Genomic DNA, 18,766 nt, shown 5'->3' on the forward strand with positions numbered 1-18,766 from the left:
CTGGTGTCTTTTGTGGAGTGCTAATATTTGGCAAAGGCTGTGATGCAGCTGCGTTCATGGCTGGTCAAAAGCACTCGAAATCTATTTAATATACGCTGCCAACGGCGCAGCGGGGCGCGGCGTATGCTAACATTCAAACCGCGCGCCCCTGAAACCGGAACCGGAAGTCGTCCCAGGCAGCGAGGCGCAGCGCATGCAGCCATTCAAACTGCGCGCGTTGAAACCGAAACCGGATGTTATGAGACTCCGCCCGCTTGGTGCGCTACAGTCAAATGGGCCGCTGGGCCCTATGGGAGTGTCCGCTCTTTACCAATACATAGCTTGCACCGACGTCACATCCGGTGGCAGTCGGTTGCGAGTCGGCCATGCTGCCGAACCACTGCCAGGCCGCCTCTAGCTTTCCGCTGCCTGTGTTAGCTCGCAACGTGTCGGTTCTCGTCCACCCGTAGATTCGGTATGGTTTTGTGTGCCACCCTTGGCTGCTATGACTGTAGCGGCAGCTCCAGGCGAAACAAGAAGCCGATTAACACGAACTTCATCTGCATTCGCAAGATAATCGCAGGCATGCAAGTGCGAGCGCTCCATGACACAGTAGGAATCTGCGCGAGCTGTGGCTGGCTCGCATTAAGCGCGATGATTTGGACCCCGACAACCCAAATTTAATTGTGTTCGGAGTGCACTTTGTGACAGGTAAGAGGCTTGTGTCGTCAACTTAATGTTTACGATGTAGCGAACCACGACGGGCGCGCCTGATACCGCCTAGGCCGATCGCTGTCGTAGCGCCAACGACGACGAAGCGTCGCTGAAAGACGAAGTGCCGCCGCTCTGCACGAGATCGCTTGGGTTGGACTGGCCGTCTTCTGCGCTGCTCGCCGTTTTGTGTCGCCCGCTGTGAACACCACGCCTTGCACCATTTCTGCAGAAACGCCCTTTCAACGAAAACGTGGGAAGCAGTGGCTGCACTCTTGAATGTTGCTGTTTTGATTGACGCCATCTAATTTGTCTGAAAACACGAACCCAGACTGGGTCCCGTGTCGCTGCATCCTAGCTACAGGAATAGGCAATCGTTTTCGGATCGCTGCGACCGCAGCGAGCAATGACGGCAGAGAAAGCGGCGTGCCGAGGCCGAGCTTTTCGTCTCGTTGCTTGCGCATCGCAGACAGGCTTCTCACCCACCTGCTGTAGAAATCATTGTGTGGTCCCATTGATTCGAAGGCTTTCATTTTTTCCAACTTCACAAAGCTGGAAGGAGTACACGATATCCCCCGTGGGCCACTTCGAGGAACACATCAACGCCCATCGTCGCGTCGACTCCCGGTCGCAGCGTGTACGGATCTGTATCGTCAATAATTTTCACTTCGTCTGCGTAGCTACACGCGCCGATCGAATAAATTCAGACCAGTAGCCTTCACTGAATGGTTCATTCCTCTGTGGAGTAGGCATCGCATTCGAAAGGTAAGAAAATAATCCAAAGCGTCCGAGGAGTGGTCCGGCATCGCAGGGCGGACGGGCGGGGACGGCCGAATGGTTCGGCAGCATGGCCGCAAGCGCTTGATGGGGGCGGAAGTGACGACACGTGCAACCTATGTATATCTTTCTCTATGCTGTTATCTCGAAGTTTCCTCATAGAGAAAGATATTGGTAAAGAGCGGACACTCGGCGAAATCTGGCCCCAGGAAATGACGCGAAATCCTCCTCCTCCACTAGATAATCTTCCAACTCCAGGATGGCGCCACCAGTCTCTAAACGCGCGCGCGCGCGCGGGCGGGTAGCCGGCGCGGCGGCTCAGACCCATCCAGTGATGCCAACCCTAGGGATTTATCCCTAGATCTAGGGGTTTTTTGTTTGCTTCAGGGATCTAGCGTCTTTTTGTGAAATCTAGGGATTTTGAGAGGCCGTAGAATTGCTACTCTAAGCGGCTTAATGGCAGGTGTGTCTGATTATTTTGCGCTTGGAACAGAAAAAAACTATGAAAAATGCTGATTACTACTCCTTTATTTTTAGTATTCTGCCGAACCGAGAGAGGGCGAAAGCAGTTCTGTAACGCGAAATTATCGACTGCTGCACAGGGAGGAAAAACGAAACCATGTGAATTTCAAACGGTTTAACGTGCGTGCCATCTCTGGCGCTTCCAGTGACTGCTCCTCTACGAAATACGAAGTTGAATTTTGACTTGTAGTGCCTGGATCAACGCGCTACGTTTACGCTCACCGCTTACCTTTACCAAAAAGTGCCACAAGTCGCATTCTCCACGTATGCTAGGCCACTTGATTTAAACGAGCTGTTCAACCAAAAAACACATTCAAAGTTGTAAGGAATCACTTTCTGATTTTGTAATTACCAATCTTACGTCTGTATCATTGCTGTGTAACTATAATAAGATTACATTTTTGGTTATGTCAGTTTCTCGGGACGTCAATCCTTAGTAGCTCCAAAACTATTTGACGGTCTTTGATTGGGACTATTATTAATAAATAACTGTGCGGTGAGATACGCCATTTCACCGCTTCTGAATATTCTCTATGAGGCGAGAAGGGGTCTTTCATTAATTCAAAAATTTTCATCTTCCTGTGTGCCTCTTAAAACAATCCTTAAAACAACCCTTAATGGTGTCTGAATAAAATACTTTCATGTGTTGACGGGGCTTAGCAGAAAATGCCAGCTCTTTCAACTTGGTATCAACTGCATTTATTTTTCAAAGGGTTGCATAGGTTCTTTGCGCGTAAAGATAAGCCGGCCGAAGGAGCAGCTCAAAAGCCGGTGCGGTGAAACGGGAGTCGTCTGCTCGTGAGCGTCGTTGCTATCTTTCTCTCCAGTGACCACACGGCTCTGTAAAAGCTGGCGCCATCTGCGGGCCCTCTATGTAAGGTAACTCTACAAAAAAAAGTGCAATTGTGGCTAACACGCTTTTATTCATGTCTGACAAAATGTATAACCAATACACGAAACAGTGAACGGCGCTGAGACTTTGTTAAAGCTCAAATGGTCGCATTAACAATTAAACAATTATAGACTAGGGATTTTTCTTCAATCTAGGGATTTTTGGGGGTTCAATCTAGGGAGAAAACGTTGACCTGAGTTGGCATCACTGGACCCATCCGAGTGGCAGACAACGGAGCTTCGTGGGGGCTGTTTTGTGCGCGTGAAAGCGTGCGGCGTATTTGCTCGTGCGGGCAGACCGCAATTTTTTTCGTCTCTCTTGCCCTTCGACGCAGAACTCCTCCTGTTTATGACGGCGGCAAGGTGAGAAATGTTTATTTGTGGAAGTACGCTGTATTGCATGCAATTTAGGCGGCCGCGCCGGCCGCCGTTGCCTGTCTGCAGTTCGTGAAGCGGCGCGCTCGCTCTGTGGCCAGCCGGCTGTTGTTCACGGCATTCTTGCAGTTTGTGACAACGTCAAGGAAGGAATGTTTTGTTTTTGCAAAAGTACGCTACATTTCAAGCACTTTATGCAAAATTACGCTGCATTTCGAGCACTCTAGCTTAGTACGCCGGCGCGGTTGTGAAGGGCGCGCGCACGCTGTGTCATGCTACGCCGTGGCGGGAGCGGCGGGAGGAATGATGCTGCGTGATGCAGCCTCGCCGGTCGGTGCGTAGAAACAAAAAAAAAAACCTGCCCACGGCCTGTGGCCCGACGCGCTGTGCCTAGCGGTTAGTTTTGTTAAACCTGGAAAGCGCATAAAAACAACGGACAACAGAAAGAGACAGACACACGAGCGCTTACTTCCAACTGATTTTTATTTTCATGCGAGAGCAGAATATATGTGCACTTCAGATCACCTGCGCATGCGAAGAAAACTCAAACAAGATAAAATATTATCTGGCTGCACATGCAAAAGAAGAAAGATATGCAATCTCTTTCTCAGACAGCAAAATCGACGCACCACTTACACATTCATCGGTTAGTTTTGCTTGGTTTCGCGCTTTCTCGGGATGTCACGTTTTTGTATGGCCCCCGACAATATGTAACTTCTTATAGGTGACATTTGTCGGTGTAAGGTTAAAATGTACTTTTTTGAAAGTGGGCGAACGGCGAAGACGACCGTTCCCGCGCAGCAAGTACGGGACCGTAGTTTTCAAGACTGGTGGAAAAAAAAGATGACGCACGAAACGCTCAAAAACCTTACTCTTGTAGTACGTATGTATGTATGTAGTACGTGTGAAAGAGTCCGTTATCTGCGCTCGTGGAAAGGCACATTTCGCCCGTGCATTGACAACACAGGGATGCGCTTTTGAAAACCGGCAAAAAAAGGCAACGCGTCGGGCTTTCTAAGCTCTTAAGAGCTTGAAAACCAAGAACTGTTGCGCCGATAGTTTAATTTTTCTATGCTTCTTAAAACATACGTTGCACCCGTGTATTTCTCAGTGCTCCTAACACATTGTGTACTTCTGGTTCGTAGTCCGTGTTGTGGCCGTCTTTGTACGAAATATTCTCGAACAAACCGCGTACTCTGCTGTCCACCTAGGTTTTAGAAGGTAGACAATAACGTCGGGGAATGTAGAAATGCTTGCAAAAAGCTGATTGGTATCTGCCGTGTAGTACGGTATGTGTATTGTACTTTCCGCAACGACGTTCAGCACGCGAGTTTCGCAAAAACATGTTTACTCCGCTCGTAATTTCGTTCCCTCGCCGCTTTCGCACCTTTTCACTGTTTACAGAGTTACAATATAAGGTGACTGAGAATGACCATACTTGCGAATTTTTCAGGTGATGCCACCCGTCGGCAACACCTGCTGTGTGCCGTGGTGCCGCAACAGGATCACCTTGAGCAGGAGGCCAGGAACCATCATCCGCATCCCACGGCTTTGTTTATGTTGCACAAAATAAATGTTCTCATTTCACTCAAAACCTGGTGTCTTTTGTGGAGTGCTAATATTTGGCAAAGGCTGTGATGCAGCTGCGTTCATGGCTGGTCAAAAGCACTCGAAATCTATTTAATTATACGCTGCCAACGGCGCAGCGGGGCGCGGCGTATGCTAACATTCAAACCGCGCGCCCCTGAAACCGGAACCGGAAGTCGTCCCAGGCAGCGAGGCGCAGCGCATGCAGCCATTCAAACTGCGCGCGTTGAAACCGAAACCGGATGTTATGAGACTCCGCCCGCTTGGTGCGCTGCAGTCAAATGGGCCGCTGGGCCCTATGGGAGTGTCCGCTCTTTACCAATATCTTTCTCTATGGTTTCCTTGCCGGCTTTAAATTGAACGATGCCGCGAGCAGCGGGCATTCGTAGTTCGACGACCGACGAGCACGTTTGTTGCTTACGCCGCCGCCGAGTGATTCAGTTCTTTTCCGGGCGCAAGTCAGCCAAATAAAGAGCTTCGTTTCCAAGTCTTGTTGGTGTTTTCGTGACCGTTGGACTGCCGTCACTACAACGTGACAGTATTATGCTATTTTGTGTTGCTTCCTCATTCGGCGCGATCACTCTATTGTTCTTAAACCACTCGGCTGTAACTGATGTAATTCTCCCTCCTCATCTCGCTCAGAGTATTTCCCCTCAGCATATTGAATCCATTCCTGCTTTCTTTGATTCGTTTTACTCAGTCAGCTTATGTGGTACCTGATTTTTCTTTGCCCACCTTCAGTTAGATCGCGAACTTCAGCCATCCAGTGATCAGAGGACTACTTTTTGTTTTTGACGAAAACCTGCACTACCAGCTTCAGAGCACATGCTGCCAGCTCACAGGCCTTAGCCTTTGGCTCGTGAGCACATGCGAAGAGTGCGCTTATGGAAGCCGGCGCCTCGCACTTGCAGTTTCCACAACAAAATATTCATTATGAAATTTACTTAACTAGCTATTAAAGGTGCACTGAAGAGGAATCTGAACTTGTCTTTTTGCCACGGGAACTCGATCTACACGTTCCGAGCATTCTTAGAAACTTCGATTTATTGCCCTGTGTGGCCGATTTCCCTAATTAAATCGAATTAACGTCCGGCTCCCGCCTTTCTTGAATTCTCCCTCGTACGGTGGGCGGAGTCGACCAACGCGTGGAGCGCCTTTCACCCAGTCCCGTGGCGGCTTGCCGCTCTGCCATCGGCGGAGTAATACGTAGTAGTCCGTAGTAGCAAATAGTCCGCGCGTATTTTTATTTCTGCCGGCTTATTTTGCGGCTATATTATCTGCGAATGAAACAATTTATTCATGGAAACCTAAAAAATAAAGCGAAAGCAAAGCCTCCACCGAGCTGGCTGAAAAGCACTTCACGCGTTGGTCGACTCCGCCCACCGTACGAGGAGAATTCAAAAATAAAGGCGGGAGCCGGACGTTAATTCGATTTAATTAGGGAAATCGGCCACACAGGGCAAGAAGTCGCAGTTTTTAAGAATGCTAGGAACGTGTAGATCGAGTTCCCGCGGCAAAAAGACAAGTTCAGATTCCTCTTCAGTGCACCTTTAAGCACGCTCTTCAAAATTAACGATTTACACCATGGCAGACAGTCTGTTTGCAAAAAAATTTTTTCTTGCTGAACCGCCCTGTTTTTGCGAATTTTTGAGTGTCAAAAGATTAGCACAAGTGATCGATCCCTGGTGCAAAATCTCCACTCACTCCACTACGGTTGATGAAAATGCCAATAACAAGAATGGCAGCCATTCCTGAAACCTCAGTCTTGCGGGAGGTTCCATAGTACATCAATGCCTACAAATTTTTTTTTCTTTTTTCCATAGTACAACAATGCCTACAAATTTTTTTTCTTTTTTCCGCTCAGTTAGTCTTGGTCCCTAGTGCTAATCTTTTTTACTGACAACTGTACCATCAGCTAAATTCATTGCATCATGATCAAGTTCCTTTGCTTCCCAGCATATTTCAGCAGCAAGTAGCAGCTTTAAAACTTTTTAATTACCTGGAAACTTGCACATGGTCACACAGCTTTGCACCTAAATAAAGGTCACAATAAGCAGTGCTCCAACGGTATTAATGGTAGCCAGTGTGTGGTGTTGCCTTTCAGGCAGTCTATAAGCCAACAGTCTTGCTACTCTGATTTGCATGACACATTTTAATTGACACACACATATCTGCACTTCTAGCACCATGATCCCAAGCTGACTTGACCTAGCGATGCTTCGATCTTGAGCGATGATGTCTTGATGACTTTTTGCGCCTGTCTGTGGACCTGGAACGAGACTTGTGATGACGCCGTTTTTTGTGACTCCTGGACCTTGACCTTGATCTTGAAGCACTTGACCGTTTGTGTGACCTGTGACTGTGAGACTCCCTAGATCTGGATCGCCTCTTTTTTTTAACCACGGGGCTGTGGGAACGCTGCCGTGGTGGTGACCTGCACGGCATGGGAGAAACCAAATGAGCCTTTCAAAGGTGACTTTCACGATTAGGGCACTTGCGAAAAAAATCTCCAATTTTATATCCTGTTTCTCGCCTATAATCTGCTGAAAGCCAGCAGCGTAATATTTATTCAATATATTGGACAATTGAATCACAGGCACGGCAGTACTAGAAGGAGGTTAAGCGCTTTAAAACGCTCTTGGTTCCTCTTAGAGCCTGTGCTACTATATAGTGAGCATCATTCTCTTCCTCTTCTGGAGCTCTCAAAAGGTGGGAGTATGTTACAGATAGCAATAAAAAAAAAGCAAGCAACATTTCAAGAGGTAATAATACCCTTCTAAGCACGTATTAAAGGTGCACTGAAGAGGATTCTGAACTTGTCTTTTTGCCGCGGGAACTCGATCTACACGTTCCTAGCATTCTTAGAAACTGCAACTTATTGCCCTGTATGGCCGATTTCCCTAATTAAATCGAATTAACGTCCGGCTCCCGCCCCTTTTTTCTAATTCTGCCTCGTACGATGGGCAGAGTCGACCAACGCGTGAAGTTCCTTTCAGCCAGCTCCGTGGAGGCTTTGCTTTCGATTTATTTTGTTTTTTAGCTTTCCATGAATAAATAGTTTCATTCGCAGATAATATAGCCGCAAAATAAGCCCGCAGAAATAAAAATACGCGCGGACTATTTGCTACTACGGACTACTACGTATTACTCCGCCGATGGCAGAGCGGCAAGCCGCCACGGGACTGGGTGAAAGGCACTCCACGCGTTGGTCGACTCCGCCCACCGTAGGAGGCAGAATTTAAAAAAAAGAGCGGGAGCCGGATGTTAATTCGATTTAATTAGGGAAATTGGCCACACAGGGCAATAAGTCGCAGTTTCTAAGAATGCTAGGAACGTGTAGATCGAGTTCCCGCGGCAAAAAGACAAGTTCAGATTCCTCTTCAGTCCACCTTTAACACTCTCAACAGTGCAACCAAAAATAAAAGCACATGCAATTGGGCGAAGAGGATGCCCTGATATTATTCGCTGTTTTGGAAATTTCATTATTATCTCTATAATGGACATTTCTCAACACATGCCTGAGAGTAAAAAATGCAGCAAATGAAACTCCAGCCATTAGCTGGAATCACAACTGCCGTATCCTCAGTCTTCAAGAAAACTCGGGGGCACAAATTATACTCCAGGTCTCGGGAAATTTACATTTCTGGCAACACATCTGCTTTTTTCATTTATAGCCCTTCGGAGCCTTGCCACAATTGGCCTACAAAAAGCTGGCGGCAGGCTTAACAGTAGAAACTACCATAATTATCTGGAATTGTTTCAGACCAAAGCTGGCCAGGCAAGAGTCAACTAACACCACTGGCCACGGTTTATATGCACTCTTGTAAACCACCAACCAAATTGTTGTCGTGGCCAACTGCTATCCCCTGTTACTCTCCATGGAATGGGAAAACCAAAGTGACCAAAGGTTTGAAAAAGTTGTCCAAGATATTGCTCTCAAAAACTGCTAGGCATGTTTGAATAGTGAATTTTCACTTCAAAGCGAATACGAAGAAAATAATTATTTTGTTATAATAACTGCAAGCAAAGCAAATATTTTCAAATATGTAGAAGTGAATACAGTACACAGCTACGAATAAGTCTCAGTCTTTTTTAAATTTCTCTACCAAAAAGAACCATCCGAAATTAGGGGATGAAACTGTAGACGTTTCCAACGAGTGAGAGAGATGTCGAATTGCCTCTCTCTGGGCTGTTGCAAATCAGTGCTGCAGCCGCTTGAACCACATTAGCGCAGGGTGCAGACAACAGCCCGGCGAGCAATGTGACGATGTCTAAGGAGCCCTCAGAAAAGCCATAAGCGAAGCCAATCTCTCTGGGGGCTAAGGTAGTTTCAGCCCAGCCGCGAGCAGTACACGCCCTGTGCTGGTGCCTGTCCTATGGAGCATGTTTCGTGCACAAAAAAACTAGCTAAACTATGCTATGGTTTCGTTAAAATGTTCGGCAAGAGCTGTCGTTGGTAGAAAACCTCAGGTAATGGCAGTGGCTGCTTCATGCTGACTCCTCCTAAAGTCTCGTCGCTGCGTGGCACTCCTATCAGGAACCTCATCCAAGAGGGTAGTTCCACCCACTTCGCATTGTTGCCAGCACCGCTCTCTGCACAGTCTTGGTTGCCTGCCCTACCTTGGCCGTGGCAGCGCAGATCTCTCAGCAAGTCTCCCTTCTTTCTAGCTTTTCTTCCTTCCCTGCAGCTTCAGATTCATTTCTTTTTCTCTTCTTTCAATTTTTCTCTCCACGATGGTGCCCCTCTATTTTTCTCTCAGCAGCTCACTCTGTGGGGCCCTTGGACCAGAAGGGGGAAGCCCAGAGCAACCTGCATTGCTCACATCGAGCTTTTTCAGAGCAACAATAAACTTTATTCTTTTTCTACTTGCTGGTTGGTTTGGTGCCAAATTCCCTGCACTTCAGCCACGCGACGGCTCAGGGTGGACTCCCAAAATGCAGCTCACGCCCCCAAAAATGTTAGCTTATATGAACATCCGCTCTTATAATGAAAGTTCCAACTGCACACTGTTTACTTGGCTCGCTCGCACTGGCGACAGCTTTCCCGGGCAATTGGTAGGCAGATCCGACCTCCAGTTTACTTCCAGTAACACCTGGAGCGTTCGTCACACCGAAATCCGAAACTGCAGGACCGTTGGCATTTTCGGTCACTGCATCAGTTTGCCACTCACTAGACTAGTCAACCGGGCTACATGCAAGTGTGGAAGGCAGGAAGGTGTAGTATTGTTTTTATGCCTTTAATATCCATTTGCCTCCAACTCACCTCATGACTGCGCTGTTACACGTCTGTTGCTTTCAGCTGTGCTCACACTGAAGTACATGGAAGGCAAACATGCATATTCCTGTTTTGTCAAATGCCGAAACTAAACAGTGCAGTCCTAAACTCTTACCGCGTGATTCAACGCATCGCCGCTTATTTTTGCTGACAACTGCTTTAGGTGCCGAAATTTTGGACACGGTTCATTTCCCAGATTTGGAGTCCCAGGCGAAATTTTGTAACTGGGAATCTGCTGGTTTGCGATGGTTTTTTCTGGTTTCAGTTGGCCCCAAAAAGAACCATACTAGTATTGTTCTAGGCCAGCTGGTTCCAGGAAGAGCCTTGCTGGTTTTATGCTGGGTCAGCTGGTCCCAGCAGGAACCTTGCTATTTTTGTATTGGGTCAACTGATTCCAGTAAGGCCACTTACTGGGCCAACTGGTCCCAGCAGCAAGACTTGACGATTTTGTGCTGGGCCAACCAGTTCCAACAGAAATCTTGGTTTGGTTTATGGGGTTTAACATCCCAAAGTGACTCGGGCTATGAGGGACGCCGTAGTGAAGGGCTCTGGAAATTTCGACCACCTGGGGTTCTTTAACGTGCACTGACATTGCACAGTACACGGGCCTCTAGTGTTTCGCCTTCATCGAAATTCAGCCGCCGCAGCCGGGATCGAACCCGTGTCTTTCGGGCCAGCAGCCGAGCGCCTTAACCACTGAGCCACCACGGCAGGGTCCAACAGAAATCTGCTGCTGCTGAAATCTACTGGTTCCAGCTCAGAACTTTTCGCTGTTCAATTTGGACAACTTTTTCCACTGTTTGGGAGGTTATGAAATTTCTTGGATTGTGCCTTCTATATATTGCATAGAGAGACAAAATTTGATGCAATAACTTTGCTCATTACCGATTCCTCACTGACACCTCTGGTACACCCTTACAGAGGGCAGGGCATATAAGTATGAGCCCCTAGTATTAGTTTGAATGTAGGTGTACGGGTTCCACAAGCAAGTTGTGTGCACTGTAGTACTTTGTTGTTGCTCTTGTCGCCGCTTGCCAAGTGGAGTTTGAAGCAGTATGTGTGCTGTCACTATAGTACGTGGTCCTGCTAGGTGACTAACATTTAAAAGAAGATTGCAAGCAGTTTCCTTAATTCATTTTTTGTGTACACGTAGCTTTTAGAAACTGGTGCTTTAGCACTTGATTTTAATATTTTAGAAAAGTAGAAAACAAATGGACATTGTACGAATTGTTCATCCAGACAAAGTGAAGTCATTTTAACGTGGCTCAGTGGTTATGGCACTTGACTGATGACCCAAAGGGCATGGATTTGATCCTGGTTGCATTTCGATGCAGAATATACTAGAGACCCATGTACTGGGCAATGTCAGTGCACACCAAAGAACTCCAGGTGGTCAAGATTATCTGGAGCCCTCATAGCCTTAGTCGCTTTGGGTTATTAAACCCCATAAACCAAACCAACCCTTTCAATGCTACCAGGGCCCCTACCGTTCCCACCAGTTGCTAGGAATGTACTAACCCAGCACTGCTGGAACCAGCAGATTCCCAGTTGGAAATTTTCACCTCGGGTGGCACTGCATCATGCATCCCATTGAGTCAATAAACCAAGGATGAAATTTCAGACATGTCAAGTCGTGGTTTCTTTTCTCCAACTCCGTTTGCATGGCATGAAATCTTGCACTTGCACTGTGCATGCGCAATTCCACGCTTGTAGCATTGCCGGATGTCTGTCACTACGCTTAAGTCGAAAGATGTCAGTGTAAGCCCCACATGTGCACCAACAGCGGCATGGCAGCATACACCAATGGCAAATTGCTGCTTCTGGGCTGGGTCCTGGCATGCTGATTGTCGGCACGGACCAGCAAGAGAGAGAGAAGGAGACATGTGCATGCCTTCTTCCCCAGCCAGTGTGTCACACCGCAAAGGTGCAGGGTGCAGTGCAGTGCACAACTACTTTGAGCCAAATGGTGGTGGCCGAGTCCTTCCAACTAAACAATGGTGTAATCCGAAATGTAAACAAAATGCTCCGCAACCTGACTTTCTCACAGCGATACCTACACTAACTGGCGTTATGCCTCTCATCTAACAATCGAGACTTCTTTGGATGCTACACTGCCTCTGTGCACATACACCACACACTTACAGTAAGAGCTCAAACTTCTCAGGGAAAACATAGCCCACATGGCATGCAAAAATGGGAGACCAATGCTATTTGAGACATAACAGCCAGCTCAGTTTAGCACTTGTTCACCCTTTCCTACTCGGCACTGCTCTTTCGCTGCCTTGGCTTTATCGATGACCTGCAATGACTTCTATGGCACCTGCCAATCTTTCAATTGGAGAGGCAAAGAGTGCAAAAAGGTGGGCTTCAACAGACCCTAACATTTTTAAATGGTGGAGACAACTGGTTATGCCTGCCTGGATAACTGTGCACGGCAATGCCTAGTTCAAAAGCAGCGAGTTTGGAGCAGTTTGGTGCAATTTTCCCGATTTTTATCAGAATGGTGCAGCTTATCTAGTTTCCTGCATCTGATGCAATGGTGGAGTCACTGAGCAACTCACCTGTCCTCATGCCAGCACTCATCGGTGGGGTTCTGGAACACGTGGAGGAAGTTGCAGCCACGGCCCTTGGGGCATGCACGCCGGAAGAACAACCCTGCACAAGACAGAAAGCATGGAGCCTCAAAATGCAGCAGGCAATGCTGCGGAGGTTGCTGAAGTAGTGCGTCCACGAAGCTATATTACTCCGCCACGTGTCATCCGTTCTTCTCGAAACTCCGGTCATTGTTTGGACGAATACAAAGAGCGGTATAAAACAATGTAGTAGCCTTGAAAATCATGGTTGAAGCTGTGAGGAGCTCAGTGTTCGGGCTCTCTGGCCATAATTTTCACGGACTGCAAACTACTTTTTGGGCGCGGATTTAGTGGAAGCGATTCGCCTTACCAACCGCGTATCATACCACCACGTGTGCTTTTTGCTTCTCAAAATCTCAACGAGTCGCAGTACGAAAATGTGACAAGAGGTAAAACGAAGTCCAGGAGGTGCCAGTCACGGCACTTAGGATTTTTCGCTACGAACTATGCTTGTGTTCGCTTTGGTTGTATGGCGAACTACTTTTTGCATGCGGACTTAGCCTGTGCGAACAGTCGCGCTAGCTTTGGCAGCGTTGCCTGCTATGTATGAAATGGAGTATAGAAGAGGTGGAAATTTTTTCACATTGTAGAGTGGGCTGCAGAAACTATTTTCAACAGAAACACACCCAAAAGTGGGAATAGAAGGCATTGTTTAAAGGAAAAATAAATCTTTCAAGGATTCTGTGATGCTTTAAAGTGCTGAATTTGCACAACTGTGGCACAATCGCACATATTCCCTGAGTTTGGGACGTTGGGCAGAAAAAGAATATGTCACACATACCACCACACTTACAGTACAAGCTCAAACTACTCAGAGTGAGAAGCACTGCTGAGACAGCAGGCAAAAAAGCGAGACCAATGCTATTTGGGACATAACAGCCAGCTCAGTTTAGCGCTTGTTCACCCTTTCCTACTCGGCACTGCTCTTTCGCTGCCTTGGCTTTATCGATGACCTGCAATGACTTCTACAGCACCTGCCACCCTTTCAATGGAGTACTGCCATTGGGGACGAACTGCAGCTGATCACACCAACAACCAGCGAGGGATGCGTGCTACCATGGAAGCGCCAGCACCTTCCAATACTGAATACTACTGAACTGAATACCATATTTACTCGCATAATGATCGCAGCCCCGAATTGTGTTGCCAAAATTCCATTTTTTTATTTTCCGCGTAATGATCGCACCCCGAACTTGCCACTGCAATTTGTTGTACGCCAAGTCTAGTCAACGATGATCGTACTTGCCATCTGTCTGATAGATGGCATGTGCAGATTACCGCGTTTAGCGGCGCAGCCGTGGGTAGCGTGCCCGTGTGACAAGAGTAGTCTGATCTGTAACTTTTTTGAGTTTTCGGTGCTCAAAAATTTTTTGTAGAAAATTTACCCCGCGTAATGATCGCACCCCTAAATTTGCGTCAATTTTTTGAAGAAAGGAAGTGTGATCATTATGCGAGTAAATACAGTACTACTTTCGTTGCTGTGCGCTTACCGCCTGTATTGCTTAGCCCTGGTTTCAAAGGCAGGGCCTCACTCTGTAGCACAACTCCTCTCCAATCTGTAGCCGGTTTTGCACCTGACTGCACCGCAATGCACCTGACTGCACCGCAATGCACCTGACTGCGGCGCATTTTGGCTTGATAAAAATGCCCCTAAAGATATCTTTGTTTTCTTAATATACCACTGCACCAAAAGTGGTATGAGGACTCCCTGGGGTCTATGAATGTTAAGTACAGAGAGACCAATTGTGCATATAAGGGCACTAAACCATTAGTTATCCCATCATACTCTTAAGGCAGAGTACAGGCTGCAGTATGGTGGTGGAGTCATAAATTACACGCTCAGCGATCATCTTCCAATCTTTATGTCTATTGCGGATATTGTTAACACCAACAGACACTCAAGACAACCTTTCCAGTACCGTGTAATCAACCCAGAAAAGCTGTCATCCTTTCGCACACGCTTAACCGGCTTTAATTGGGCCGATGTACTTGAGATGAGAAACCCTGAAGAAGCTTACGATAAATTAATGGAAAAAATTACTGATGCCTATTACGACTGCTTTCCACTTGTTACACTAAAACGACCCAAAAAGGCTCGCAAGCCATGGGTTACCACCGAAATGCTAAAGCTTATTAGAAAACGAGATCGACTGTATGCTAAGTTTCTGCAAGCCAGGAACCTTGACACATTAAAAATTTATAAAGAGTACCGAAATTTTGTCAATAAAGAACTACGTGCAGCTAAAAGGAGTTATCACGAAAATCTTTTCAACTCCTCGACTGGCCGATCAGAGGACATATGGAGGATATTGTGTCTTTTGACCAGAGAGCCACCCGAGACAGTCTCGAAGGTAACGTTAGATAATGTAGAATTAACCGCAGTTGACCTAGCCAATGCTTTTAACGATTACTTCCTTTCTGTTGCACAGGCACGAAACACCACTGCTAATTACAGTTACATGGAGCAAAGTACCGGCCACAGTATGTTTTTGAAGCCCGTCACTATTGATGAAGTTATTGCAGCGTTTGTATCGCTTAAAAATAGTAAGTCAGAAGATGCTCTTGGTCTTCAGATCACACCAGTTAAATATGTTATAGATGTAATAGCACCCTATTTGATGCACATCTTTAACGCCTGCCTGTCGCTCGGTCTGTTTCTGCGTAGCATGCAAACCGCAAGGGTTACCGTGATCTATAAAAAAGGAAACCTAGATGAATTATCAAATTATCGTCCTATTTCTATTCTTCCTGTCATTTCCAAAGGATTCGAAAAATTAATTCTGCAACGCTTGATGGCTTTTTCTGACAAATATAACATTTTAACTCCGGCTCAGTACGGTTTCCGAAAAAATAAATCAACCGAGTTAGCTTTGCTTGCTCAAAAGGAGCTGATATTACAGAATTTTGAAAATAAAAATATCGTGTTGGGCCTCTTTTTAGATTTCACGAAAGCCTTTGATCTCATCAATCGCCGCATCCTGCTTAAAAAGATGGAATACTACGGTTTTCGCGGCAAAGTTTTTTCTTTAATATCTTCTTACTTACAGCATCGCACACAATTTGTCGATATTCATAGACAACGCTCAGCTATTAAACCAGTAGTTTCGGGTGTCCCTCAGGGGAGTATTTTAGGGCCCTTCCTGTTTCTAATTTATGTCAATGAAATTGTTAATATTGACAAATCTGCTAACTATATTATATACGCCGACGACACAAGTGTGTTTTTTTCTGGACAATCGAGCATCAGTTTAGCCGATCGTGCAAACAGGACACTGGGACATATAAATACTTGGGCGACGGAGAATGATTTAAAGATCAACGTTGCAAAGACAAAAGCAGTGATCTTTCATCCACGTCAAAAAGGTATTTCTATTCCATCCCTTGCAATAAACAACACTACAATTGAAGTGGTTCTCCATTTTAAAACACTAGGGGTCATTTTTTCAGAAAATATGTCGTGGGACGACCACATTACCTACCTGTCCGGGAAGCTCTCGTATACGACTGGCTACTTGCGTCGCTACTGTTCATCTTTTCCTACATCAGTTAACGTATTGTTATACAATTCCCTTTTTTCCTCGGTTATGAATTATGGCGCGCTTGTCTGGGGAACCACAACGCTTGATAATATTAATAAACTTTTGCGTTTACAAAAACGTGCTATCCGCATTATTGCAAAAGTCCCTCGTTATTCACACACAGCCGAATTGTTTAAGAAATTTAACATAATCAGTATAGAGTCTTTATATTCCTATAGACTAATCCGTCACTACAAATCAGAAATAATTAAACACGACAATTCTTTAGCAGTGCTAGCCGCACTTGCTGCGAACTATCCTGTGTATTATACACGAAATCCGGAAAAATGGAAAGTTGATGTATGCCGCACAAATTATGGGAAACAAATGTTGAAACATCGTCTGCCAGCTATCCTGAACGAACTCTCCGGTGATGATAACCGAGACGTCCTCAACAAATTGTTCAGGGATCTACGCAGCATGTTTCTGTAATCAAAAGAATTGTACGTGGCGATAAAGTGACCTTCTTTGTTTTTGTTTGTGAAAAAAGCACTGTTACAGAGATGTGTGTTATTTTGTTTTCGTTTTTTCTTGTCGCATCTTTTGTTTGTGAAATAAGCACGGTTACAGAGATGTGCGTTATTTTGTTCTCATTTTTTCTTCCCTTCACTTTCGTGCCGTGCATTTTTTATACTTAGCCAGCTTTGTGCACTACATTTTTTTTTTTTTCCATGATCCGGACACCTAAAGTTTTGTTTGCCTTTCGTTTCTGCCTAGTGGGCAGCTGCGTTTTCTGCGTTTTCTGCAAACTCACTGCCTGTATTTTAAACATTCTGCGTATTCCACTGTATGCCTTGTAAGGGGCACGGACCTCGTCAAGCCACCTTTGGCTTTTTGTCCGTGCCCCTAAGCATCTCAGGATGTTTGAATAAATTTGATTTGATTTGATTTGATTTGATTTGACTGCCTTCACGAAGTTAGTACGCAGCTCAGAAGGGGCGTGGAGCGGCACGGTGGCGGCTACATAGAGCCATGCAGAGGTAGAATTGTCAGCTGCATGGCATTAGGTTACATCAACTAACAGCGCGCAGGCCCTGCAGAAGTTTGTACCACGGCTTACCATGATGAGAGCCCCTAAGGAATTGATGGACACAAAACAACCATTAAAGCAAAATGTTTTGGGCCTTGTAGAAGTTTCTACCAGAGCTTACCGTGAAGAAAGCCCCTAACGAACTCAACACAAAACTATGCAAGCAAAATGTTGTGGGCCCTGCAGAAGTTTGTACAAGAGCTTACCATGATAAGAGCCTTTAACGATTTGGTGGCAACAAAACGATCATGCTGGCAAATTGTTGTAGGACCTGTAGAAGTTTGTACAAGATCTTACCAGACGAAAGCCATGATATGAAGTACCTTTTGTTGTAGGCAGCATCTGGGGTTTTAGATCTCAAAGCTACTCGTAGGCTATGAGAGGCACCACAGTGGAGGGTTCCGGATTTATTTTGGTCACCTGGGGTTCTTTAAAGTGCACTGACATTGCACTGTGCATGGGCATGTTTGCAATTTAGAATCCTTCAAAACGCAGCTGCCACCGCCAGGATTCAATCCTGTATGCTAGGGTTTAACAGTAGAATGCCCTCAACAAATGTCTAGGGGAATCCCCCAAGGTGGAGTAGATTTTTAACCAGGGAGCAATTACTCACTGACAACCACCCAAGCGCAGCCATACGGCTACAAAGGAAAGCTATACAGCTTTCTCAGAAACTTCGTAGTTAAAGAAAAAGTCGTCCTGGTCCGGGGTTCGAACCCGGGACCACTGCTTCACCGGAGAAGTCGCTCTACCAATTGAGCTAGCCGGGACGGCAAGCTTATGGTAGGACGAGAGCGAATTGATCAATAACTCAATAACTCCACTGAAGCGGTGGTCCCTGGTTCGAAATCCGGACCTGGACGAATTTTTCTTCAACTGCGAAGTTTCTGAGAAAGCTGTATAGCTTTCCTTTGTAGCCGCATGGCTGCGCTTGGGTGGATGTCAATTAGTAATTGCTCCCTTGTTGAATGCCCTGAATGAATGTAGGCCGATACAAAGTACCCACAGGGGTTACATACCGGGCTACTAGGGCATTATGCAAATCAGATTTTGTGCATCCTATCAGGCACAACAGAGCAGCCTCTGCACAATGAGGCCCCCCCAGAGTGCTTTTCAAGGGGGTATTCAGTGTTGCCCAGTGCGGACAGGAGAGACTGCATGGCCCATGTGACCATCCCAGGTGGCAGCCAACTCACCGCACACTGCAGTCTTCCAGCGCTCCACAGGACTGAACTCACAGCTGACCGGGCGCCCCGCGTACCATCGGCCGTTGAGCATCGTCAGCGCACGCTGAGCCTCATCCTCACTGCGCACACATACACACACACACACACCATTCACCAGAACCCTCATCGCTCAAGTTCAATGCATGCACGACTGCTCCACGATGTATCCACCAAGAGGACCA

The 18,766-nt window shown here is 46.5% G+C and overlaps 1 protein-coding gene across 3 annotated transcripts in view; it reads right to left on the minus strand.

The window, feature by feature from the left end:
• Positions 1-6,974: 6,974 nt before the first annotated feature.
• The window catches only part of LOC149344740 (U2 small nuclear ribonucleoprotein auxiliary factor 35 kDa subunit-related protein 2-like), a 39,555-nt gene continuing 27,763 nt past the window's right edge, over positions 6,975-18,766 (minus strand). For all 3 annotated transcript variants that reach the window (XM_089546347.1, XM_089546349.1, XM_089546348.1), the window contains 3 exons: positions 18,555-18,664; positions 12,679-12,772; positions 6,975-7,276 (listed from right to left, as the gene is read on the minus strand). In XM_089546347.1, the coding sequence (XP_089402473.1) occupies positions 7,051-7,276; positions 12,679-12,772; positions 18,555-18,664 (430 nt within the window). In that variant the 3' untranslated portion in view covers positions 6,975-7,050. The remainder of the gene's footprint in view (positions 7,277-12,678; positions 12,773-18,554; positions 18,665-18,766) is intronic.

Source organism: Amblyomma mixtum, chromosome 5, assembly GCF_055824585.1.
Source record: "Amblyomma mixtum isolate Tamu chromosome 5, ASM5582458v1, whole genome shotgun sequence".
NCBI classification, from domain to species: Eukaryota; Metazoa; Arthropoda; class Arachnida; order Ixodida; family Ixodidae; genus Amblyomma; species Amblyomma mixtum.